General features: G+C 48.6%; 3 protein-coding genes across 3 annotated transcripts in view; all 3 read left to right on the plus strand.

The window, feature by feature from the left end:
* Positions 1–8,721, plus strand: part of Arnt (aryl hydrocarbon receptor nuclear translocator) — a 37,211-nt gene extending 28,490 nt beyond the window's left edge. Inside the window, 15 exon segments of the mRNA XM_051156946.1 lie at positions 489–533; positions 536–642; positions 2,835–2,937; positions 3,145–3,225; positions 3,747–3,782; positions 3,784–3,871; positions 4,068–4,096; positions 4,098–4,171; positions 4,515–4,525; positions 4,528–4,622; positions 4,625–4,663; positions 6,817–6,942; positions 6,944–6,983; positions 7,491–7,654; positions 8,527–8,721. Of these exon segments, the coding sequence (XP_051012903.1) occupies positions 489–533; positions 536–642; positions 2,835–2,937; positions 3,145–3,225; positions 3,747–3,782; positions 3,784–3,871; positions 4,068–4,096; positions 4,098–4,171; positions 4,515–4,525; positions 4,528–4,622; positions 4,625–4,663; positions 6,817–6,942; positions 6,944–6,983; positions 7,491–7,654; positions 8,527–8,616 (1,128 nt within the window). The 3' untranslated portion in view covers positions 8,617–8,721.
* A 3,994-nt stretch (positions 8,722–12,715) lies between these two features.
* Positions 12,716–22,431, plus strand: LOC127199558 (cathepsin K-like). The gene is given in 9 exon segments (XM_051157708.1): positions 12,716–12,864; positions 14,410–14,530; positions 15,119–15,241; positions 15,321–15,377; positions 15,379–15,477; positions 16,430–16,648; positions 20,507–20,672; positions 21,250–21,355; positions 22,241–22,431. Coding segments are annotated over 8 exon segments (990 nt in total). The 5' UTR covers positions 12,716–12,864; position 14,410; the 3' UTR covers positions 22,341–22,431.
* The window catches only part of LOC127199556 (cathepsin K), a 51,922-nt gene continuing 40,253 nt past the window's right edge, over positions 12,716–24,384 (plus strand). The window contains exon 1 of the mRNA XM_051157707.1: positions 12,716–12,864. The gene's annotated coding sequence lies outside the window, so the exon portion shown is untranslated. The remainder of the gene's footprint in view (positions 12,865–24,384) is intronic.

A 24,384-nucleotide genomic window follows, 5' to 3' on the forward strand; every position in this document is an offset into this window, starting at 1 on the left:
TAATAGGCTCTACTGTTAGAGGTGGAGGAGTGAAAGATGATCTGCTGTTCCATAAGAACAAGAACTCAACTGTTAACCAAACCAAGGCTTCCTGGAGGGGTTTGTGGGAACCAAAATTTCTCGACGTTTGCGCTAAAGAGCTAAGACTGATGAGTAGTGTGTAAGTGTATTTAGTGTCAGCAAACTGAAATTCCTGGTACAGACTTTAAAAAGCCGGTTCATCAAGTACATCTGCAGCAGCCTGGAGGGAGACATGCAAACATGGCTTCTGTGCCCCCTAACTGCATAGCCGTGCAGCCTGCAGCTCTGGGGGACACTCTTGCCACCAGACACTTGCTCCCCTTAATATCCTCTTTCTCTTATTTGAACATTTGAAGAGACTGGTGCCTCAAGAGCAGTAACACAAGAGACCTATGGTTTGCAAAAATGGGAAGATTATTACTTAACTTTCTTTCTTTAAGTCCACTGATAGATGCAAACCCTTTCAGGTGGTGAAACTAAAAGGCCAAGTGCTGTCTGTCATGTTTCCGGTTCCGCTCTAAGGCCCCGAGAATGGCTCTGGATGAGAACCAGCTCCTTCACCTTCCAAAACCCGTACTCAGATGAAATTGAGTACATCATCTGCACCAACACCAGTGTGAGGTACATGCGCTCCAGGGCCCTCGGGTTGGGTCCTGTTCCCTGTAGCCACCTGGGGCGGGGCGGGGCGGGGCGGGGCGGCACGTCTTAGCCTTATGCTCTCTCCTCCTCTCCAGCCTGGACTTAGTAAACACCATCAGCTTGAGGTCCCATGTCTGTAGGACTTGATAGAGCCGAGCTAGAGAGCAAGGCAGGCTTTGTTTGCCTTGACATCTGTTTATTAATTCATGTGTGTCACACGGCGTGTAACAGGACAGGCATGGAGTTGAACTTGTCAGCCTGGTGGCGAGCACCTTTTCCCAGCAGGACATCTCACGGGTGTGCGTCAGTGAGTGCTAATAAGCACAGGAGCACGTGCTGTGGGCCGTGCTTTCATTACTGCCCAACCTGTGCCTGCTGCAGCGTGCTCAGGGAACTTATTTGCTTTCTAAGAGGTTGAAAGTAAAATTAAAACAGCAGTTCAAAGATGAGTTCTTGAAATGCAAAAGTTCTCATGTCAGTTTTCTGAATTTTCTTTATTTAGTTATATTTTACTTTTTCTTAGTCAATTTACTTATTGTGTGGCTGATGGTCAAACCCAGGGGTTTGTGCAGAATGTAGGGAACATGCTGTCCACTGAACTGTTTCTCCTACTTCAGGATTTTGGGGGGGCCAGGTTTTATGTTGTTTGGAGTTGGTTTTTTTGTTTGTTTGTTTGTTTGTTTGTTTGTTTGTTTTTAAGGCCAGGGTAGGGGGGTGAGGCAGGGTTTTTCTGTGTAGCCCTGGCTGTCCTGGACTCGCTTTGTAGACCAGGCTGGCCTCGAACTCACAGCGATCCGCCTGCCTCTGCCTCCCAAGGGCTGGGATTGCAGGCGTGCGCCACTGGGCCCGACTTTCTGTGTTTGTTTTTGAGGTAGAGTCTCATTATATAGTCCTGGCTGATACAGAAATCTTATTTGCAGACCAAGCTGGCATTGAACTCACAGATATCTCCCTACCTCCCCGAGTACTAGAGTTACAGGTGTGTTTTATTTGGCTCCAGAATTTTGTTTTGTCCAGCAATGTTTTGCTCTAGTCCAGGAGGATTTTCATCTAAAACAAAAGTGGCAAATTTCTCTATGAAGGACATATGAAATAAATACTTCAGCCTTGTGTGGACCATGTGCTCTTTACCACAGTCACGCAACTTTGCTGTTGTATGTACTGTCACAACAGGCACAGAACGAACATGGCTGTTCTCATATAATCTTTATATATAAAACAGGCAGTGGACCAGAATTGTCCCGTGGTCACAGCGTACTCTCACTAGTGTCTGCTCTGTTCTCTGAGCTTGCTCTTTGGTGGTGGTGGTCTTGTCTGGTTTTTTGTGTGTGTGTGTTTGTTTGATTTTTGAGACAGGGTCTCCCTATGTAGTCCGGGACGGCCTGAGACTCACTAGGCCGGGCTTGAACTCAACAGCAGTCATTTTTTTCTGCCTCACAAATTTTAGGATTATAGCTGTGTACCACCATGCCAAGCTTTCAGCTTTATTTTTTTTTTCTTTAGTTTTTTAAAAGATTTTATATGTGTGCTTTCCTCACATGTATGTGTGTGCACTACGTATGTGTCTGATGTCCCCAGAGTCAGAAGAAGGAGATCAGATCCCTTGGAACTAGAGTTGGTGACAGTTATGAGAAGCCATGTAGGTAACGGGGACTAAGCCTGGCCCTTCACAAGAACAGGAAGTGCTTGTACCCACTGAGGCACGTCCCCAGCCCCTAGCGCTCAGCCTTTTAGTCCGCTCTCTTGAGGTGTGTTGCACAGGCTGTATATCCCACCTGTTACACAGATGGTCGTTAGTGTACATACAGTTGTGCAGTTGGTAGTGTGCCTGCCCAGCATGCCTGTGGCCCTGGTGCATCCCTAGCACCTCAGAAACTGAGTGTGGCGGTGCACATTTGTAACCAGCCTGGCCTATGTGTGAGGCCTTATTTCAAGACATCAAGCAAACAGAGAACAGGATGAGCCCCTGTTTCTTCGGACATAGTTTCAGTTTGTACTGTGCTGTCCAGGGTATGGGTTTTTGTTTGTTTGTTTGCTGGTAAGTTACTTATGGGCTGGACTTCATAAAGATCTGTTAGTGATTACCCCACGTTACAGGGCAGTGTATAGAGTTTATTGTATTGAGTCATTCCTTGTTTCCCCCTTCTGTGTTCTTGTCTACTTTATTTTCCTAGGAACTCTAGCCAGGAACCACGGCCTGCACTGTCTAACACAATCCAGAGGTCACAGCTGGGTCCATCTGCCAATTTATCCTTAGAGATGGGCACAGGGCAGCTGGTGTCCAGGTAAGAAACAGTGAAACAATTACCTTTGAGTGATCACCAGTTGGGACGTGCTGATGTGCAATCAGTTTTTTGTTGTTGCTGCATATGGTTTATTTTTTAAAGGCCTTTTCTCCAACTCCTTTGTTAAAATCTCCTTGTCCCCGGTTGCTCTGCACACTGGTGTTTCTCCTATAGGCAGCAGCAGCAGCAGCAGCAGCAGCAGCAGCAGCAGCAGCAGCAGCAAACAGAACTGGATATGGGGCCAGGACGAGATGGGCTGGCCAGCTACAGTCATTCCCAGGTGAGAAGACAGCGAGCCTCTCTTTGAGTGGATCTCGGTGCTGGCAAGGTGGCGTCAGTGGTTAAGAGAGCGCTGTTGTTGCGGAAGGCCCAAGCTGAGTCTCCAGCACCCACACTGGTGCCTCACAACTACCTGTAACTCGGCTCCAGGTCTGATACCTCTGACTTCTGCACATACATAACACATAATTAAAAGGATAGAAATAAATCTTGAAAAAAGTCTCCAGTGCCAGTGAGAATATGCGTATTTTTATATAAATGTGGACATTATTGAATTGCCAGATTAACCATTTATTGATTAGTTTTTGGGTTTTTTGTTTTGTTTTGTTTTTGTTTTTGTTTTTTTGTTTTTTCGAGACAGGGTTTCTCTGTGTAGCCTTGGCCATCCTGGACTCACTTTGTAGACCAGGCTGGCCTCGAACACACAGCGATCCGCCTGCCTCTGCCTCCCGAGTGCTGGGATTAAAGGGGTGCGCCACCATGTGTGGCTCTATTGATCGTTTTTATTATTTTATTCCATAGGTTTCTGTTCAGTCTGTGGCAACTGCAGGACCAGAAACACAGCAAGCCCCTTGAGAAGTCAGAGGGACTCTTTGCCCAGGACAGAGATCCAAGGTTTTCCGAAATCTATCCCAGCATCAGCACAGGTACAGGATTCCCCCCGCAGACCTCCTTTATACAGACGGATTTTGGTTATCACTGATGCGACTGCCACTGCCCAGTCAGTGTCTGCCGACATGCTTCCTCCTGAGTGACAGCACTTGATGAGTAGCAAGAGGGCTTATTACACTGTACGCTGCGCAGCCCCTTGATGGCCCTCCCCCAACTGCTTTTGGTCTACAGATGAGAGTAAAGGCATCTCCTCCCGCACTTGTCCCTGCCACCCACCAGCTGTTCTCCCAGGGCAGCTCATTCCCTCCCACCCCCCGGCCGGCAGAAAACTTCAGGTGAGCCCATATGTGTGTGCTGCTTGACAGGGCTCTGCAGATGCAGGGGGCTGAGTCCACGTGTCCGCCTTCCCTCGCTTCTCAGGTCCTTTCCGACGGACCTGGGGTGAGACCAAGAAGGCTGCTTTTGCCCTTTGCACAGGCTCTTCTGCCTTGTTCCAAGTCCCAGCTCTGTTGGCCAGTGGTGTGACTGTCCGTCTTTGTTGTGCTTTTCCAATTTATCAGGTTTTCCTTAACTCCAGGGAAATCAGAGGAATCTATGGATAGAATTTGTCCGCTGATCTGTGGGTTCTGTGATAGAGTCACCATTGAATCCTTTGCCTCTCTGTCTGTTGCCTCCTAGGAATAGTGGTCTGACCCTCCTGTAACCATTGTCCAGCCATCATCTTCTGCAGGGCAGATGTTGGCCCAGATTTCTCGTCACTCCAACTCTAGCCAGGGAGCAAGCCCCGACTTGGACCGCGAAGCACCCGTCCAGGCTTCTCCGCCCAGGTAATCCTCCTGTCTGTCTGACCCTGTTGTGTTTGTTTTTTGTTTGTTGGGGTCTTTTTTTCCCTATTGTCATTTTAGATACTTCCTCTCCCAATAATTGTCATCTTTGTTGAGAGTAGCCAGATAATTGAAATACCAGAGATACTTGCAGAACTCATTAGAGCCTGTGGTTTTCACTCTTCACCTTACGTCTGAACTGCTGCCAATTCAGAGCCCTGTAAACAGCGCTGACTTAGGCTTGTTTGGAGTCAATTCAAAGAGTTTGTCACTGATTAGGACCGTGTGATACAGGACCAAAGTAGAAAATTAGTAATTCTATTCATTTACTTGTGAAAATATAGTCTCAGCTGGGTGGTGGCAGTGCACGCCTTTAATCCTAACCTCGGGAGGCAGAGGGAGGCGGATCTCTGTGAGTTCGAGGCCAGCCTGGTCTACAAAGCAAGTCCAGGACAGCCAGGGCTACACAGAGAAACCCTGTCTTGAAAAACCAAAAAAAAAAAAAAAAGAAAGAAAATAGTCTCATGTATATAAAATATGTTAGGCTTATTTATAATATTTTTTAAAATGTCTAAAAAAAGAAAACTGGAACCCAGCTCCAGAGTTTGTTGCATGCATGTCTTATCTGTGCAGAAGTGCACAGGAAAGTTACATGTTACTTCACTGCCCAGGATGAGCACTGATGGTGAAGCCCACCACAGAAGAGGCTGAGGCAGAAGGATGGGCCTGGGCCACATAGTGAGAAAAAAACAGAACAACAGCAGCACAATCAGTAGAAAACAAAAGCAGGAAAATGCTGTCCAAAGTGTCAACCAGGAGTCTCTCCTGGTAAGCTTAGTAATAGGTTTCATTTCTAGTTTCTTTTTTCCAATTTTTTTTTTCTTTTCTTTTTGAAGCAAGTTTAGAGTTTTTATTAAAAGACACTTTAAATACAGATTTAAAGAGAAGCACTGAGAAAGACGTAACTGAGCGTGGATGTGAACTTCCCTCCGAGAGTTGTCACCAAACTCTTCCGTAAGAAGAAAACTGGTAGTGCTGCTAGGAAGAGAGCCTGGAAATGGATGCAGTGCGCGCTGCCCAGACCCAGGCAGTGGGGTCTGGTCACTGCTGCGACTGGAGTTGGCTCTGTGGGCGATGTGCTTGTCACGCAAGCCTGATGACCTGAGTTAGTCCCCAAGACCCACTTGGAGGGAAAAGAGAACCAGCCCTGCATGCTCCCTTCTAACATCAGTGCCCATGCCTGCATGTGTGCACACGTGTGCACACACTCAGACATACGAAGTAAATGTTAGAGAAGCACAGTCACGTGTGATAGCGCACACACCTGTATCCCCAGAGCTACAGTCAGTCCAGCCAGATGGGTGAGACCCAGGGGCACTGAGAACCCAGCCTCAAAATGTAAGGTGGAAGCCTGTGATCCCAGCACTCGGGAGGCAGAGGCAGGCAGAGCTCTGTGAGTTCAAAGCCAGCCTGGTCTACAGAGTAAGTTCCAGGACAGCCAGGGCTACACAGAGAAACCCTGCCTCAAAAAATCGATAGAGGGATGGATGGATGAACGAACAAACAAACAAAGTAGAGAGTAATAAAAGAAGACACCCAACGTCGTTGTTATCTGTGTGTACTGTGTGCATGCAACCACTTACCCGCACACATATGCACATGAACACATCTAAGGTGGAGAATGTGGAAGACATGTTTATGCATGTGAGTCCGCATATGTATGTTGAACATGCACACAGATGTAATTTATAACATGATTCTGTTAATTCTCATAGTTTTATGAGCTCGTTATATATAGGAGTTGGTTTGCTGTAATGTTTTCCTGTATGTGTAGGATGTATCCTGATCATAACCCCTTTTCTGCTCTAGACTTCCTGGTATGTCTTCCTCTCCCCAGCTAATGCCTCTTCTGCCTCAGTGTCTTTCCCCTGCTTCGTGGCCCAGTGAGCTTAGTCACATAGTCACCACAATTTGTCATTCTTTTTGTTTTGCACTTTACTTGCCTGGAATCATGCGTTTAGGAGGAATTGGGAGCTAGTCAGAAGTCTGCAGTTGGAGGCAGGCCCTGGGCTGTGCTCAGAGCAGTGCTATGGTTGGTGAGTGCTGACTCCAGGAGGGAAGTGCACAGTTAATACTCTGTTCTCTGTTTTCTTTAGCAAGTGTCCACCCAGGCTGCAGCCAAAACGCGTTCGTCCCAATTTGGTGTGAGCAGCTTTCAGACTTCGTCCTCCTTCAGTGCCATGTCTGTGCCGGGTGCTCCCACCGCGTCACCAGGCACTGCTACCTACCTACCCCGGTCTCACCAGCCGTGGGGCCAGCTTCCGTAAGTTCAGACACAGACGGGAGATAGTAGGAAAATCAAGCCACTATAGAAAGAGGGGTTGGTAGTCAGGGCGGCTTCTCCGTGTCCTGTTTGTTCTGAACTGATGATAAGGAACTGCACGGTCCTGGTCTGTTGAAATTGAAAACCTTGCACAGGGGCTGTTGCACAGCCAGTGGCAGGAAAGCGCTGACTCCACACACCGTGAGCCCAGCTCACAATGCTCATACGCACCACACACAAACAGTAATGATCCTTAAAAATCTGTAGAAAAACTTGTAGAAAAACTTTTAACACCTGTAATAAAAACATGTATACTTATGGGTTGCGTATTTAAAGGAACTGAATTCCTCAGAAGTGCTGTTGAGGGAATGAAGCTTAATTTAAGACTGAGTTTTAAAGTAGAAGAGGCATCACAGTGAAGTTGTCGACTCATACGCAGCTGTGTGCTGGTTTCTCTCCTCCATTGGCGCTACTAGATGAAACTGTTTACCCTTACTTTATTTCCAGCTCCTGAGGCTGGACAGACTGCAGGACAGTTCCAGGCCCGGACCTCAGAGGGTGTGGGTGTCTGGCCGCAGTGGCAGGGCCAGCAGCCTCATCATCGGTCCAGTTCCAGCGAGCAGCACGTCCAGCAAACCTCAGCACAGCCCGCCCAGCCTGAGGTCTTCCAGGTGAGTGGCAACACTTTAGAAATGGAGGGAGGGATGGACAGACAAATGCTCGGTATTGGTTGGGGTTGTTGAGATGAGACAGAAGGAAAGACAGAAAGGCTCTGTAGGGATGAGTGTCAGTAATTGACATGGTTATAAACACACCTTTTAGCCAGACCAGGCAAAGCTACCTCTGTGAAGCAAACATAAAGATGCTCTAACTCACATACCTAGACCTGCCTCAGAGTAGCCGTGGCTGTAACTAGGACAATCAGACACGAAGGAGAACATGCTGACTACAGCTGTAAGGCTGCCGGACTGAATGGGGGCCAAAAGAAGGCAAAGTAGGGTTTGGCTGGAAACATGTGATGTACACGTTTCAGATAAGCCTCTGGGGGTTAAGTGGGATGTGGGCTGCATATTTCTTCCATTGAAAATATCAAAGACCGGGCTGGAGAGATGGCTCAGAGGTTAAGAGCACTGTCTGCTCTTCCAGAGGTCCTGAGTTCAATTCCCAGCAACCACATGGTGGCTCACAACCATCTATAATGAGGTCTGGTGCCCTCTTCTGGCCTGCAGGTGTATGTGCAGGCAGAGCTCTGTATGCTTAATAATAAATAAATCTTTTTAAAAGTAGTTCATCTTTTAAAAAAAAAAGAAAAATCAAGGAAGCTCTAGAAAACAGGAAAATAAAGGAGCTAGAGGAGGAAGATGGAGAAGAAGTAGGAGAAAGGCCAGTTGTTGGGGGATGAAGGCTGAGAGCTTAGCACAGCATAGGCTTCCGCAGCTCAAGAACAATGGTGTGGGGGGGGAGAGCAGGCGGGGGGGGGGTGTGCTGGGGGGAACTCAATAAAATGATGGTATGTGACCCAGATCTAACCTTGTCTCATTAGGAAATGCTGTCCATGTTGGGCGACCAGAGCACCAGCTACAACAACGAAGAATTTCCTGACCTAACCATGTTCCCCCCCTTTTCAGAATAGAACTGTTGGGGTGAGGATAAGGGCGGGGGGAAATCACTGTTTGTTTTTAAAAGCAAATCTTCTGTAAACAGAATAAAGGTTCCTCTCCCTTCCCTTCCCTCACCCCTGATATATGTACCCCTTCACCCCATGCTCTCTGAAGTGACATTTTAGAAGAAATTAAATTAATTTCCCAGGCTGTTATAGGGTCCCCTGGAAATCTGAGGATAGGTGAGGTTAGAATTCCTGTCCCTATCTTCTGACCAGAAGTTGCACAGAAATGATTTGTGCTGGAGTCAAGGGCAGAATAGAAGAACCAGACAGCCGCTAACTGCCTTGCATAGACATTCTGACCAGAGGGAGGAGAGCTGTCCTCACACTGAGGGTCGTGAGGTGGGGTGGGTGTGTGGAGCATTAGGAAGTGAGCCGTTCCCCTGGGAAGAAGACATGATGGAGCATGAATGCTTGTGAGTGTGTGCGTGTGTGTGAGTGTGTGCGCGTGTGTGCGTGTGGCGTGCGCGCATGTACATGCGTGCATGTGGTTGAGCTCCTATGTTTTGTTCTTTCTCCCTATTAGGGAGTATATGCAAAATTTGTCCCAGATTTTTTTTCTTTCTGCTTGCTCTTCAGAGAGTCCTAAGAAGTTAATTTTTCCAGGTGTTTTCTATTTAGGATTGCAGCCAAAGAGTATTTAAATTAAATCTTTGCTGCACTTAAACCCATACCCAGCTAATGGAGCTGTAGGCCAACGTGCAGCCTTGTCATGGTAGGGCTGGCCTGTGACAGGCACACTCAGTGAGGGAGCTGGGTCCCTTGTGCTCTTGGTGCTCTCACCGTACCTGGAAGGTCTGCACACGTTACCAAATAGGCTGGCTAGGGAGACACTGTCAGAGAGCCCAGGCTTGCCCATAATGACAATGCTGCATTCTTCTGTGAGTCACACGTGTGTTCTGGAGAGGTATTTCTGCATGGAAACTCAACTTCTTGGATTAGCTGTCCAAGTGAGTCCTCACGGACACGAGTATAAGCCAAATACAACCCTCGCACGGCAGCCCCTCCCGCCTACCCTCACCGCAGCGTCTGCCTGCTCTGCTCCCTCTCCAGTCTGGGAATTGAGCTTTGCTTTGGAGCATAAATACAAGTCTACGTGAGGTAGACTCACATCCCAGCAGGGCCATTTGATAACCACAGCCATAGACGTGCAGGCACGGGCCACTGCTTTCCCCTGCCCTCCCTCAGGTGACTCTCACAGCAGCAGCCTGTTTAAAGCTGGATTACTATGGGAGAGATCTATTAACCGTGTTCACAGGGCATGAGGAATGCAGAGGGCGAGGCTGGGGAGTGAGGTGCTCCGTGTCCCTCCATTTGTCTCCAGTCTGGTGCCAGGCCATAGGGGAAGGAGGCTATTTTTTTATTCTATATGCACAAATACAGTATACATATATATTTATATCACAATTTACAAAACCAAAAAGTTGGGTTTCCAATGAAATATTTGTTTTTTAATAATCACCTTGTTTTTAAATGTGATCTGAACTTAAATGTACAGTTACCACAGGGCTTTTGAGGGGGGTGGGGGGAGAAGCCACTCTGAGGGTTTGTTCTGCTTTTTACTTCAGGGTTTTATTTTTGATTGTTTTTTCCTGTTGGCCATCTGTGCTAAGCCTTACAGTGGCAAAAATAATGATATGTAGCAAAGATTTTAAAACAAAGTATTTTTTCTTTTATAAAGTTGATTGTGTTGTGTGATCTTGATTGCGGCTTCCGTATGTATCCCTCTACAGCTCATACATAGCAGACATGAACAACTGGAGAGTTCATGAGTGAGCTCCAAACACACAGCATAAAGCATACTGAGGCAGCTGGAGAGATGGCCCGGACGTTAAGAGCATTGTCTGCTCTTCCAGAGGTCCTGAGTTCAATTCCCAGGAACCTACACCGTGGCTCACAACCATCTGTGGTGTGTTACGATGCCCTCTTCTGGCATGCAGATAGAGATACAATAAATAAATATCTTTTTAAAAAGCATAGTTGAGTTTTAGTTTCAGGAATTAGAGATAACAGGGCCCTGATCACTCAGCATCCTGTTCCTCTTACCCTCCTGACCCTGACACATCCTGAGTAGTCAGTGGAGATGCTAGTCACACTCTCTGGGAGTGGGGGTTGTCTAGTGGGAGTTGCTGGGCAGTGCTCTTGGAATTTGAAGCCACTAGGGAACATCGGGGTGTCTTTCCCCAGTATGTCCTTCTGGGTGAATGGGGTTACGGAGGCTGTGAATTGTTCAGATGTGCACCTGGCTCCCTCCACACATGTGACGCATTGAGACAAGCCAGGGCTTCAGAGTCTGTTCAAGGAATGCAGGTAGAAACTGAATCCAGACTGGTGGAAATATCCGTTCTCGTCTGCGGTCCCTCGTCTTCTAATTCTTCACATGTGGTTAGCTGAGCTAGGTTTTTTTTTTTTTTTTTTTTTTTTTTTTTTTTTTTTTTTTTTTTTTTTGGTGTTTTGTTTTGTTTTGTTTTGTTGGTTTTTTGTTTTTTGAGATAAGGTTTCTCTATGTAGCCCTGGCTGTCCTCGACTCACTTTGTAGACCAGGCTGGCCTCGAACTCTACAGAGATCTGCCTGCCTCTGCCTCCCGACTGCTGGGATTACAGGCATGTGCTACCACACCCAGCTGAGTAGACTCTTATGACCTGTCACATGCTGGGTTTTGGGGAAGCATTTGGAGGCCCTTGTGACTGGACCTAGTTGGGGACTTGAATGACTGACACCCACTGCTCAGCGCTCTTCGGACATGCACTCCCTGGGAGGTTAGCAGTAGAGTCACGTATGCATTCGGCAGCCCGTTGAGTAAATGCTGATACATGGTGCACCTTTGCTTTTCTTCCCTTAATGCTGCGTTGGGCATTGGGCCTCGTGTTACGCAAGCACACGCCCTAAGTTATGTTTCTCAGTCCTCTTAAGTTTGATTTTATTTTTTTAAGATTTATTTATTTATTTATTTATTGCTATGTATACAGTGCTCTGCATGTACACTGCAGGCCATCTCTCCAGCCCTTAAGTTTTGGTTTTTAGACAAGCTCTCAATATGTTGCCTAAGCCAAGCTTGAATTTGAGTCTGCTGTTACATAGAGAGCATCTCACTATGCAGCCCTGGCGGCCTCAGACTCACCCTAGGCTCATCTGGCCTTGACTTCACTGAGAACCACCGGGCCTGCCAGGTGGGCCCACAGCCCTCCGTGGTTTACTGGCCCCATCCCCACGGTAAAGGTGGGCCCACAGCCTGTCATGATTTTGCTTTTAGCTTCCTGAGTAGCTGGGATCACAGGCCTGCACCACCACACACACTGGACTTTCTGGTCACTCTAAAGCCATTTCACCTGGACTTCATGGGCAGCTCCTCCTGCTGCACAGACAAAATGGCTTAGCAGAAAAGCTGCTTCCTGCCCAGAAGCAGTTTACACTAGCCAATGGTCACAACATTCTTCTAAATGTTTAAATTAGAGCCTTATAATTACTCTTTTCTAGCCTTTGATTCCCTCACCCCACCCTTGTGCCCTCCTCTCTCTCTCCTCTCTCCTCCCTCCCTCCCTCTCTCTCTCTCTCTCTCTCCTCCCTCCCTCCCTCCCTCTCTCTCTCTCGCTCTCTCTCTCTCTCTCGTGTTTTTTTGTGGTTGGTTGGTTGTTGGTTGTTTTGGTTTTTGAGACAGGGTTTCTCTGTGTACTGTTGGCTGTCCTGGACTCATTTTGTAGCCGAGGCTAGCCTTGAACTCACAGCGATCCCTGCCTCTGCATCCCTCAGTGCTAGGATTGCCACCACGCCTGGTTTCTCTATCATCTCAAAATAGGATCTGACATAAAGTCTGGTTCGGGGTAAGGGAGGCGTGTCCTGACTGGAAGGATAGAAAAAGGTGGAACTCCCCAATACAACATTTTGAGGAAGGGCGGACTGGGGCTGCGTCCTTTCATTTCCCCACAAAAAGCCTCAATTTGAATAATGTGCTGTCAATGAAACTGAGCACTTAGCAGTTCTCCGCCCTGCAGATGATCTGTACACGCAGACACTTTGTACAAATGTGTGTCTGTCCTTCCTAACCCTAACCCGTCTCATTCTATCCCTACCTCCCGCTCTTACCCAAATTTTCCAGCCACTGCTGGAGTTGACTTCCGCAATCCTGACAGAATAAATCCAGCACCCTTAGTCTTCCGCTCACGGTAGCCACACTTCCCGTCTGAGAGGAGCGGAGACGACAAGATTCTCAACAGCAGGTAATGTTTTTGTTTTTTAACTTCTAGATCTTTTGGTCTCATTCCAACCGGTTAACCTTATTTTAAGAAGAGAAAGGACATAGTGAGCTGGGGCTCTAATAACTTTTAAGTTTCCCGAATAAAAACATAATCTTTAGTGCATTTTTCTGGCTAAATAAAATGCCTGGAAATCTATGGGATTCTGTGTATGGTTATATGTGTGAGTGAAAATGTGGTTGTCAGGAAAAAGCAAAGGACGAGAGTTCTGTAGGGGTGTCTCAAAAGTGGATTTGCCTTACGTAAGGGTTAACCGGCCCCCGTGGAAGAGTTACGAGCCACCTCTAAGCCTGGAACACTCCAGGCATTAAATGGCCCTGCTGGACGGTCTGTTGCTTTGCAAGAGTGCATTAAAGTGTAGCCAGCGTTGCACAAGTCATATGATATGCTGGAAACAGGAAATGGTTTTAAACTTATGAACTTGCAATTAAGCAAGAAATTATGGAGCCAAGAGCAAACTCCTGAAAAGCGTGAGCTGCGAACTTAAGTCTTGTGGACTATTGTCTTCGCACCCTGAGTTTTCCATCTGTGGTCTTCGACCTGTGAAGGCGGGCACGTCTCTGTTTTGGGGGCGGCGGTGGGGGGCGGGGGTGGGGGAGCGCTACTTACTCATGGCATCTGGTTAAGATTAGAGCCGCTTCCTGCGTAAAGGAGAAGGCAAATGAAGACAACAGTGAACCGGGGACAGACTAAACACTGGCAAGTTAGTCCCGTCCTGTCCTGGCAAGCTCTGGGTGTAGGCAGGACGGGCACCGTGAGCAGAGTGTGAGAGAGAGGCCTGCATACTGTAGCTAGCACCCTGGCTCTCTAACCACCACGTTCCCACTGTGCTTTTTCCATTCATGTGCACCCTTACTGGGGATGCTGGAGAGGTGCAACCCACTTGTAGCCACCACTGGTTGTCTCGAGTGTGTGCGGTGTGGAGGGGACACCCTGAGCAGCAGCCTCTGAAATCAGATGGTCCAGCAGCTCCCAGCTTCTGTCCACTATTGCGCTATCATGGAGATCGATCATGCGGTTCCTTGTCAGTTTTCTGTGTGCAGCCAAATTTGCCTGTTTCATTATAGTTCAAAAGAAGGGATGCAAGCCGGGCGAGGTGGCGCACGCCTTTAATCCCAGCACTCAGGAGGCAGAGGCAGGTGGATCGCTGTGAGTTCAAGGCCAGCCTGGTCTACAAAGTGAGTCCAGGATGGCCAAGGCTACACAGAGAAACCCTGTCTCGAAAAACCAAAAAAAAAAAAAAAAAAAGGGGATGCTTGCACTGGGCATAGGTGGCTCTCACTTTCATCGCAGCACAGGCTGGAGAGCGGGATGGTGGTGGTGGAGTTCTTTTGGGTTTACAAATACCTTAGAGTTAATGCATGTGTTTGCAGTTGTCTGGTAGAACTTATTTGTACAACTCCTAAAAAGTTAAAAGCCACTTTCTTGGCAATGTGTCTGCTGTCATTTTCACATCCTAAGCCAGCCTGCAAACCAATGGAAATCTCCCGTAATGATTCCTTTTGCCAGGATGTGGGTGTTGAAGTTTCTGCTGCTACCCACGGTGAGCTTCGCTCTGCACCCTGAGGGGATGCTGGACACCCAGTGGGAGCTGTGGAAGAAGACTCACAGGAAGCAGTATAACAGCAAGGTGCCCAGGGGAGCATGTTAGCAGGGATGGGGCCTGAGGCCGCTGTGTGGGCATCTGGGTTCCCCGTGATGACCCCCAGGAAGCAGTGCCTGGTCTCTCACTCCCCAGCTGGCTTTTCCTTGCTTCAGTCCACCTGTCTGCTTTACAGATGCTTGAACTGGTGGGGAGCTCGGGAACAGATCGCTACTCTGGCGTGTACAAGGCTCTGCGTCCAGTGCCCTGTGCCAGAGACGGGGCTGCGGTGTATATGTGGGGAAAGCTCTTCTGGAGAATATTCTCATAGTGATGCCATTATTCTGTGGTCTCTCTAGAACTTCACATAGGTTTGTATGTGTACTCTGAAGATTCTAAAGTTCCCCAGCAGGATTGTAAGCTCCTAACAGGGTCTCTCTGTGTAGCCTTGGCTGTCCTGCACTTACCCTGTAGACCAGGCTGGCCTCGAACTCAGTGATCCGCCTGCCTCTGCCTCCCAAGTGCTGGGATTAACGGCGTGTGCCACCACCGCCCAGCTCTTAGGTTGCATCTGTTCTCCCAAACCTACCTGTATATCCACACACAGCCTACAGATTTGCTAACTGTCCCATTTAGGTGCATGAAATCTCTCGGCGTTTAATATGGGAGAAAAACCTGAAGCAAATTTCCATTCACAATCTTGAGGCCTCTCTTGGTGTCCACACGTATGAACTGGCTATGAATCACTTGGGGGACATGGTGAGTTGCCTCTCAGATCCAGGCTGCCCACTGGCTTCACCCTGGTGCCCGCTAACGCTTGGCCTCCTTTTTGTCCCAGACCAGTGAAGAAGTGGTTCAGAGGATGACTGGACTCACATTACCACCCCACGCGTCCCTCCGGCAACGACACTCTCTACACCCCAGAGTGGGAAGGCAGAGTCCCGGACTCCGTGGACTACCGCAAGAAAGGCTATGTGACTCCAGTCAAAAACCAGGTGCGGGTTGTGTGTGTGTGTGCGTGTGCGTGCGTGTGCATGTGCGTGTGTGTGTGCGTGCGTGTGCGTGTGTGTGTGTGTGTGTGTGTGTGCGCGCCTATACGCGTGTGTACATGTAGGCAATCTGGCCTGAACTGTGACGGATCTCATACTGCAAGAATATGGCCCATTCTCTTATTTAATTTATCACCTGTTTTGTATATTTAGAGTTTTTTTTTTTCTGCTTTAAAAATTTCATGCACCTCACAAGTATACTTTTGAGCTCATATAGAAATATTTGTGCAAAATCAATTTTGAAACTGTAATTGCCAGGACACAGAGGCTCTTTCCCCACTTGGGACCTGCAGGAGAATCTTGTTTTTCTAGGACCTTGATGGCTGTGCTGTTAGCGAGAGGAATGGTCTGAATTCAGTGACCATCACCCGCTCCTAGAACCAAAGGAATTCAGTGCTGAGCTAAGCCAAGGGTTCAGGGTCCGAAGCACAGCCCTCCCCTCAAGAAACTCTCATTCTTAAAGGATAGAAAACTGGGGAAGAGAAAGCATACAGTCCTGGAGAGCAGGTGCTTCCAATGCCATCTCAGCCCTCACAGGAGTCTAACTGTAGTTCACTCGCTGTCTCTGTTGGGAGACACGTCTCTGTGCAGGAGGCTGGCCTCCAGCTCAGTTTATGGCTGAGATGACCTTGAACTCCCGACCCTCTCACCTCCACCTCTCAAGTGACAGGGTTGCATTATGTCCCACCAAGCCCAACGTCTTCTCATTTTAAAGGTAAGGAAACTGGGGCATGGAGGCCATCAGTCGCTGGTGAAGGTCACAGCTAGCGTGCACAGTCGGGGTTAGAACTCAGGCCTGTCTCCAGAGCCATGAAGGAGGGACGGTGCCTGTGCCGGGACTCACACAGTGCCTGGGTACAAAGTGACGACCCACAGTTCTTCTGTCTCTCTCTCTCAGGGTGAGTGTGGTTCCTGTTGGGCTTTTAGCTCTGCGGGTGCCCTGGAGGGCCAACTCAAGAAGAAAACTGGCAAACTCTTAACCCTGAGTCCCCAGAATCTCGTGGACTGTGTGTCAGAGAACGAGGGCTGTGGAGGAGGTTACATGACCAGGGCCTTCCGGTATGTGCAGGTGAACGGGGGCATTGACTCTGAAGACGCTTATCCATACGTGGGCCAGGTGAGACCGCGCTCTTCCCCCAGCAAGGTTCTGTTTTCTGTTACTGTATCCTGCTTGCCTTGCTGCCTGCCTTTCTTTTTCTTTCCCTTTAATTTTGAGACAATCTCATGTAGCCCAGGCTGGCCTTGAACTTACTGCGTAGCTGAGGATGACCCTGAACTCCTCTTGCCTTGAGCTTCCAAGAGCCAGGATCATAGGCCTGGGTCCCAGACCCGCCCATCCTGCTTTCTTCATAGAATCGCTTCCCATAGAGGGACGAAATTTCCCAAATCTGGGAAAACTTGGAGCCATCTCTCCTGCCCTGTGGTGTTTGTAATGCAGCTGGGACTGATGGGTAGCGACCTTTGTGACTTGGACCTCAGAAGGAGGATCAGCAAGTTCAGTGATGGAAATGCTGGTGACATGCAAAGTGTGTGCTCAGTGTGTCCCTTAGGCAAGTTGTGTGCTCAGTGTGTCCCTTAGGCCCGCTGTTCCTCCATAGTTAAGGCGATATCGTGACACACTTAAATTCACGCTGCAGTATGTAGCAAAACTAAGATTTTACATGATGCCTTTTGTGTGTATTTGTGTTTATGGTGAGTGCTTGTGTGTGCAGATGAGCATGTGTCACTGTGTAGGAATGAAGGCCAGATGTATGTGCAGCTGAGCTGTGTCACTGTGTGTATGTGTGTGTGTGTGTGTATGTGTGTATGTGTGTGTGTGTTTACGTGTGTACCAGAGAAGAGCTTTCTAGGTTCTCTCCTCTCCCCCGGGGGCCCTGAGGATCAAACTCTGGTTACCAGGCTTATTGAGCAAGAGTTTCCCCACTAAGCTCCACCTGCCGGGTCTGCTTGTCCACTGCAGCTTTCCTCCCGTGCACATATCCTAGGGGACACCAGTTTGGAGCGCAGTCACCTGGGTATGAAGGCATATGTATCTTTAAGTTCACTATATAATGTCACACTGTCTGCCAAAAATGATACTTCCACAATGCCGTGCATAAGGAATCCCACCGAGTCACGCTCGTGTCTTGTCTTCATTTGTGCATTTCCCTGGGCATTTGTATTTCATCTTCTAAACGGATGGTGAGGGGCCTAGCGTGCATGCCTCCAGCACATGGGAGGCGGAGGCAGGAGGGTTGGGAGTTCAAGATCATCCAAAACTACATGGTGAACCTGAATACAGCTCGCCTGAGCCTTGTGGGGCCCTCCGTCAGAGGGGGGGACAAAACACCAGCACCCAAAACAAAATAGTGAAGAAGGAGAGGCCTTGTCTATACAGTCTGATCTGCTGCCGTTAGTTCTGACATTATGTAACACATTTCCCATGCACTAGTTAAAGGATATATTTGGGGAAAGTATGTACTAAAGAACTAATAATTAATCACTTAACAATTGACAACATGAGTCTTTTTAGATTTTTTTTTATTTTATGTTTATGAGTATTTTGCCTGCATGTATGTGTATATATATGTGTGTGCCTGGTGCCCTCCAGAGGATAGAAGGACATTGGATCCCCTGGAACAATTACATGTAATTTTTTAAAAGATTTATTTATTTATCTTATGTGTATGAGTGTTCTATCTGCATGTATGCCTGCATGCCAGAAGAGGGCACCAGATCCCAGCATATAGATGCTTGCTGGGAATTGAACTCCGGACCTCCGGAAGAGCAGACAATGCTCTTAACCACTAAGTCATCTCTCCAGCCCCTATATGCACTTTTGAACCAACCACCATGTGGGTGCTGGGAACCAAACCTGGGTCCTCTGCAAAAATAAGTGCTTGTGACTTCAGAGCTGTCCTTCCTGCTCAGCTCACAGGATTTACCTGGCACTACATCAACCAGTGTGTTGAGAAATAGGTTTTGGGTTTTGGGGGGTTTTTTTTGGTCCAAGGTCATTGGTGGGGGAGGGGCTGGGGAGCACCCGTAGATCTATTTCCTTTGCCTCCTGAGTGGTGGGACCAAAGTTCTGTGCCGTGTAAGGCCCTGAAGTTCTGTGCCGTGTAAGGCCCTGAAGTTCTGTGCCGTGTGAGGCCCTGAAGTTCTGTGCCGTGTAAGGCCCTGAAGTTCTGTGCCGTGTAAGGCCCTGACAGCCGTTCGCGAACTTTATCTTACTTGTAGACCATATATTTTGTTTGTGCTTTTTTTTTTCTTTCTTTCTTTCTTGGTTTCTCGAGACAGGGAAGCCTGTGTAGCCCTGGCTGTCCTGGACTCACTTTGTAGACCAGGCTGGCCTCGAACTCAGCGATCTGCCTGCCTCTGCCTCCCGAGTGCTGGGATTAAAGGCGTGCGCCACCACACCCAGCTCTCTTCCCCGCCCCCCTCCTTCTCCTCCTCCTCCTTGAGGTCAGGCAGCACGGAGGCTTATCTAGAATTTGGGATCGCTTGTATCATGGTAAGACTGCAGGGACGTGCGACTGTGCCGGGTTGATCTGAACAGTTTAACACCAGGATCATGTGGCAGAGAACAGGTTTTGGAAAATTAAGGCAGTAAATCACTGTAACCTCACGCTGGCCCATCAGAAGCTGGCAGTGCTGTGCGTGTTCCAGTCCGTATTCTTTCATGTAAAGCCTTAGGGTGTTGATGTCCAGCATGGAGGAGAGTATGCTACCATCTGGACAAGGCCTCATATTGTTGGTGAGGCTTGCAACACGTGCGTGCTCTTGGAAGGCCACAAGCCACATTAGTTGATATTTATTGTCATGTTGTGTACTCGTCTCTAACTCTGATGAAGGAATAGGATCTTCACCTCACAGCAGCCTCCCGGAGTTGTGCACAGCGGCTCAAGGCCATTTCTTGAACTGGGCTTGGTGCAGGCAAACTCCCCAGCAGAGCAGCTAGCACCTTCCTGACCCCTGAAGCTAACACATACTACACGGGCAGAAGATAATTTGTGTTTAAAAACAAAAACAAAAATGAAAACAAAAAAGCTCTTATTTCAAAAACCTTGCCTTGTCCTGCGTTAGTGAAAACAGCCTCTCGCCTGGGCGAGATAGGGCTTGTGATCCCAGCACGTGCAGGCAGAGGCGGAGGGCCAGGAGTTTGAGCCATCGCTGTATAGTTATGAAGTGAGTTCAGAGCCAGCCTAGGCTGCATGGCATACTGTCTCAGGAAGAAATAAAAGCCGAATAAGATGACAAAGGCAAAGGGCTGGAGAGAGGACTCCGTGGTTTAAGGATATTTGCTTTCTCTTCCAAACAACCCGAAATCTATTCCCAGCACCCACACTAGGTGGCCACACTCACACCTGCCTGGACCCCAGCTGTGCAGTGCTTCCTCTGGCCTTCAAGGGAGTGTGTAACACATGGGCACACACACATAAGTAAATGCACTTTTTTAAAAAGTCTTTTTCTTTTGTAGTTGATTTTTTTTTTTAAGATTTATTTATTTATTACGTGTACAGTGTTCTGCTTGTATGTGTGCCTGCAGGCCAGCAGAGGGCACCAGATCTCAGTATAGATGGTTGTGAGCCACTATGTGGTTGCTAGGAACTGAACTCAGGACCTCTGGAAGAGCAGACAGTGCTCTTAACGACTGAGCCATCTCTCCAGCCCCTGGAGTTGATTTTTGTGGGTGCTAGAAAGCGGGAAACCACTTGACTTTTTTTTTTTCTTCAAATTCTTATTGTTTTGTTTTTGAAGCAGGATCCTACTGTGTAGACCAGACTGGCCTTAAACTCACAGCAATCCTCCTGCCTCGGCCTCTTGATTGCTGGGATTACAAGTACACATCATCATAGCTGGCTTCTTCTCATAGTTTTCTAAAATGGCAAGACCCAAAGACTAGTTCATTGCCTCTAACATTGAATTTCTTACCAACTCATTGCCAGTTGACTAACTATAATCCTATTCCGCCTTTGATTTTTGCCTCTCGCAGGATGAAAGTTGTATGTACAATGCAACAGCCAAGGCAGCCAAATGCAGAGGGTACAGAGAGATCCCTGTGGGGAACGAGAAAGCCCTCAAGAGAGCGGTGGCTCGGGTAGGACCTGTCTCTGTGGCAATTGATGCAAGTTTAACATCTTTCCAGTTTTACAGCAGAGGTGAGAACCTCTTCCTGCAGAGACCCCTCTCCCGTGATGTGGGTGTGGCCTGAGACGCTGGAATGCTTAGTTTTCACACTCAGACTCTACCTGCTACCTCTGGCAGCTGCTGCAGGGCAGGGCATCACACAGGGCATCACATCACAGGGCGTCACACCACAGGGCATCACACCGGGCATCACACAGGGCATCACACAGGGCGTCACACCACGGGGCATCACACAGGGCATCACACCACAGGGCATCACACCAGGCATCACACAGGGCATCACAAGGCATCACACAGGGCGTCACACAGGGCATCACACCACAGGGTCACACAGGGCATCACACCACAGGGCATCACACCACAGGGCGTCACACCACAGGGCATCACACCACAGGGCGTCACACAGGGCATCACACCACAGGGCGTCACACAGGGCATCACACCACAGGGCATCACACAGGGCATCACACCACAGGGCGTCTCACAGGGCATCACACCACAGGGCGTCACACAGGGCATCACACTACAGGGCGTCACACAGGGCATCGCACAGGTTACAGAGAGCCTCATCCGTGCTTTGTTTCGCAGGCGTGTACTATGATGAAAATTGCGACCGTGAAAATGTGAACCATGCGGTGTTGGTGGTGGGCTATGGAATCCAGAAGAGAAACAAACACTGGATAATTAAAAACAGGTAACGGTGAGGACACGTCTGTCACCTCAGCTCCAGCTTCCTAAAAGCTCTGTCAGGCTCATAATTATGAAACGTGATGGGTGGACGGTCATGTTCCAAGCATAGGCTGGACAGCCGCTCCTCGTGCCAGGTGCTTAGCTGCACACAGATGATGGGCAGGTGTTTGTGTCAGCCCCTCGCAGCTCACTCAGATTTAACTGACATCCCAGCAGTCTCATTCACCTGACTCCGAGTCTCTCTTGCCCCAGAGCAAAGCTGAAAACTCCTTAGACTGACAGCAAAGACCACACAACCCAACAGTTTCGTCTGGTTGGTTGTTTTGATATTTTGGGACAAGGCCTCCTGTCGCTCAGGCTAGACCCTGAATCTTCAATCTCATCTTAGACTGTCTCTCCGAGCTGTGTCCCGCTTCAGTCTGTCCCGCACCCTGGTTTTGAGCCACACTGTCTCTCGGGACTTTCACTTCCTTCCACCCTCCCCCCCCCCCATTCCCAGGTCCTGAATGCGCACCCTTCAGGTCCAGCCTCAAACACCACTTCCCACATCGTGTTTTCCTGTCCCTCCGGTCCTCTCGGCCCCTCTGCCCCTCTTCCTTCTCCTTCTGATGTCTGAGACAGGGCCTCTTCACGCAGCTTCTGCTGGCCTGAGCTTGCTGGGCAGACCAAGCTAGGATGGGTCCGCCTGCTTCTGCCTCCCAAGCCTGGGGATTAAAGGCCTGCGCCACCACCGCCTCTGTCACACACCAGTTTACACTTTAAACTCTTTAAAAGTAAACCCCCACCGCACTCATTTGTTTCCATGTTACCAGTGCCTAGCACAGTACAGGCAATGTTTTAAGGACTGTGTAAATTAAGGCGCTAAGTGTTTTCTTGATTGGTTCCACAGCTGGGGAGAAAGCTGGGGAAACAAAGGCTATGCTCTCTTGGCTCGGAACAAGGACAACGCCTGTGGCATAGCCACCCTGGCCAGCTTCCCCAAGATGTGACTGCAGCCGCCGCCCTGTGAGTTCGCCCATTCCTTCTTTCATGGTGCAAGTGGCAGTGACCTGTGGAAGGGCTTGGCACAGCACTCCTGAAGCGGACTCAACTGAGATCGGTCATTTCTCCTCGTCGGTGCTTCCTGTGACTCCTGGGCCACTTTCCTTCTCTAGGCCAGAGCCCTTTCCTTTGTGGACGCAACAGGACATCAGCTGCGAGTTGTAGCCTCTTAGGCTGAGTATCTGGTCACAGACTCCACCTGATGTAGCTGTCCTGGGACCCATACTGTGCTGGCTGGGGACTAAGGTGACCTTCCCAAGTCCTGTCTTCCATACGCTCCAGTGCACGTCTCTGTCTTCCCCCGAGAGTCACAAGCGTTCATAATTCTTTGTCAGACTGACACCATATAAGCAATGTGTGTTTGTTTCCTCCTTTGCATTTGACGGAAAGTGTCTCATTTACAATGTAATAAATAACATTGCATTCACACTCACGTTGGCCTGTACTTGTGAAGGCTGGGCACAGTGCTCTGTGCGTGTGGTCCCAGCACTTGAGAGGCAGAGGCAGGAGGATGACAGTGGTGAGTGACATCCTTACCTAAGCCTTCAGAATCAGGTTTCCTGGGAGGCTGTCCTCTCAAGCTTACTACCTACCTGAGATCAGCCGTGAACCGAGTGAACGCCCGGCCAGAGATTTTTTTTTTTTTTTTTTTTTTAAATAAAAGCAAACCAGTACCACGTATAGCATTCACTGGTCTCAAACTCAGGCCCCTCTTGTCTCTGCCCCCCAGAGCCAGGACTGCAGAGACTTCTGTCACCGCCATGCGAGGTGTGCTCTGGTCATAGTTGTTAGAGTGCGTTGCTGCTAGGATATGTTTTCACCCTTCCTAACGCAGTGACCGTCCGAGCTGTGGTGACCCCCAACCATAAACTTATTTCTGTTGCTACGTCATAACTGTTTGCTGCTGTTCTGAGTGGTAATGTGAATATCTGTGTTGTTCGATGGTTTTAGGTGACCGGAGAGTCCTCTGATCCTGTCCCCAAGGGAGTTACAACCAACAGACTAAGAACCGCTGTGTTAGAGGAATAAATTAGCACTACCCATTTTTCCATTTCTACAAAGTACTGTCATACCATGAGGAAGAGTTCACTGTCCTGAACTTTTGTTTAAAATATTTAAAATTTAATATACATTTTGAATTTCTATTTATTTATTTTATGTATGGGTGTTTTACCTGCATGTATGTCTGTGTACCATATGCATGCCTGGTACCCACAGGAGCCAGAAGAGGGTGTCGGAACACCCTGGAACTGGAGTGTGGATGCTGGGAGTCAAACCTGGGGCCTCTGGAAGAGCAGTCAGTGCTCTCACCCCTGCTCTTTTGGCCTGTAAATGGGCATGCCACGTACAGATGTGGTAGCACATGCCTTTAACCTGTGAACCTCTGAGTTTGAGACCAGCCTGTTCTATATACTGAGATCCAAGACAGTCAGGCTACATAGTGAGATCCTGCCTTAGGCTACCCACCCAAAAATACGTGGACATACTGTAAGCTTTATTTAAGCCTAGAAGGACGAAAGCAGTTAGTTCTGACTTCAAGCATGCCCCAGGCTGCCAGGCATGGCCACGCTGTGCGCCTGCAGTTCTAGTTCCTTGAAAGGCTGAAGCAGGAGACTCAGAGAAGTGCAGGAGTTCACAGCCCGACTAGATACCGTGGCAAGACTCTACCTCAAGAAACGAAAAGTTTTAGGGAGTAAATAATTCTGAAGTGCTAAAGCAGTTTGTGATGGTGCACGCCTTTAATCTCAGCTCTCAGGAGGCAGAGGCAGGTGGATTTCTGTGAGTTCGAGGCCAGCCTGGCTTATGTAGGAAATTAAAGGACAGCCAGGCCTAGAGATAGGCCGTCTCAAGGAAAAGTTTGAGAAGAGGCATGTAGAACATTAATAAGCAGGCGGAAACAGCCTGAAGGAGAGAGAAAGCTGTTTTTTAGGGTTCTAAGTGCAGGATCGGAATGGTCTCGTGCGAGAACAGGTGAGGTTAATTCACTAGAAG

The sequence above is a fragment of the Acomys russatus genome, chromosome 15 (assembly GCF_903995435.1).
Source record: "Acomys russatus chromosome 15, mAcoRus1.1, whole genome shotgun sequence".
NCBI lineage: Eukaryota > Metazoa > Chordata > Mammalia > Rodentia > Muridae > Acomys > Acomys russatus.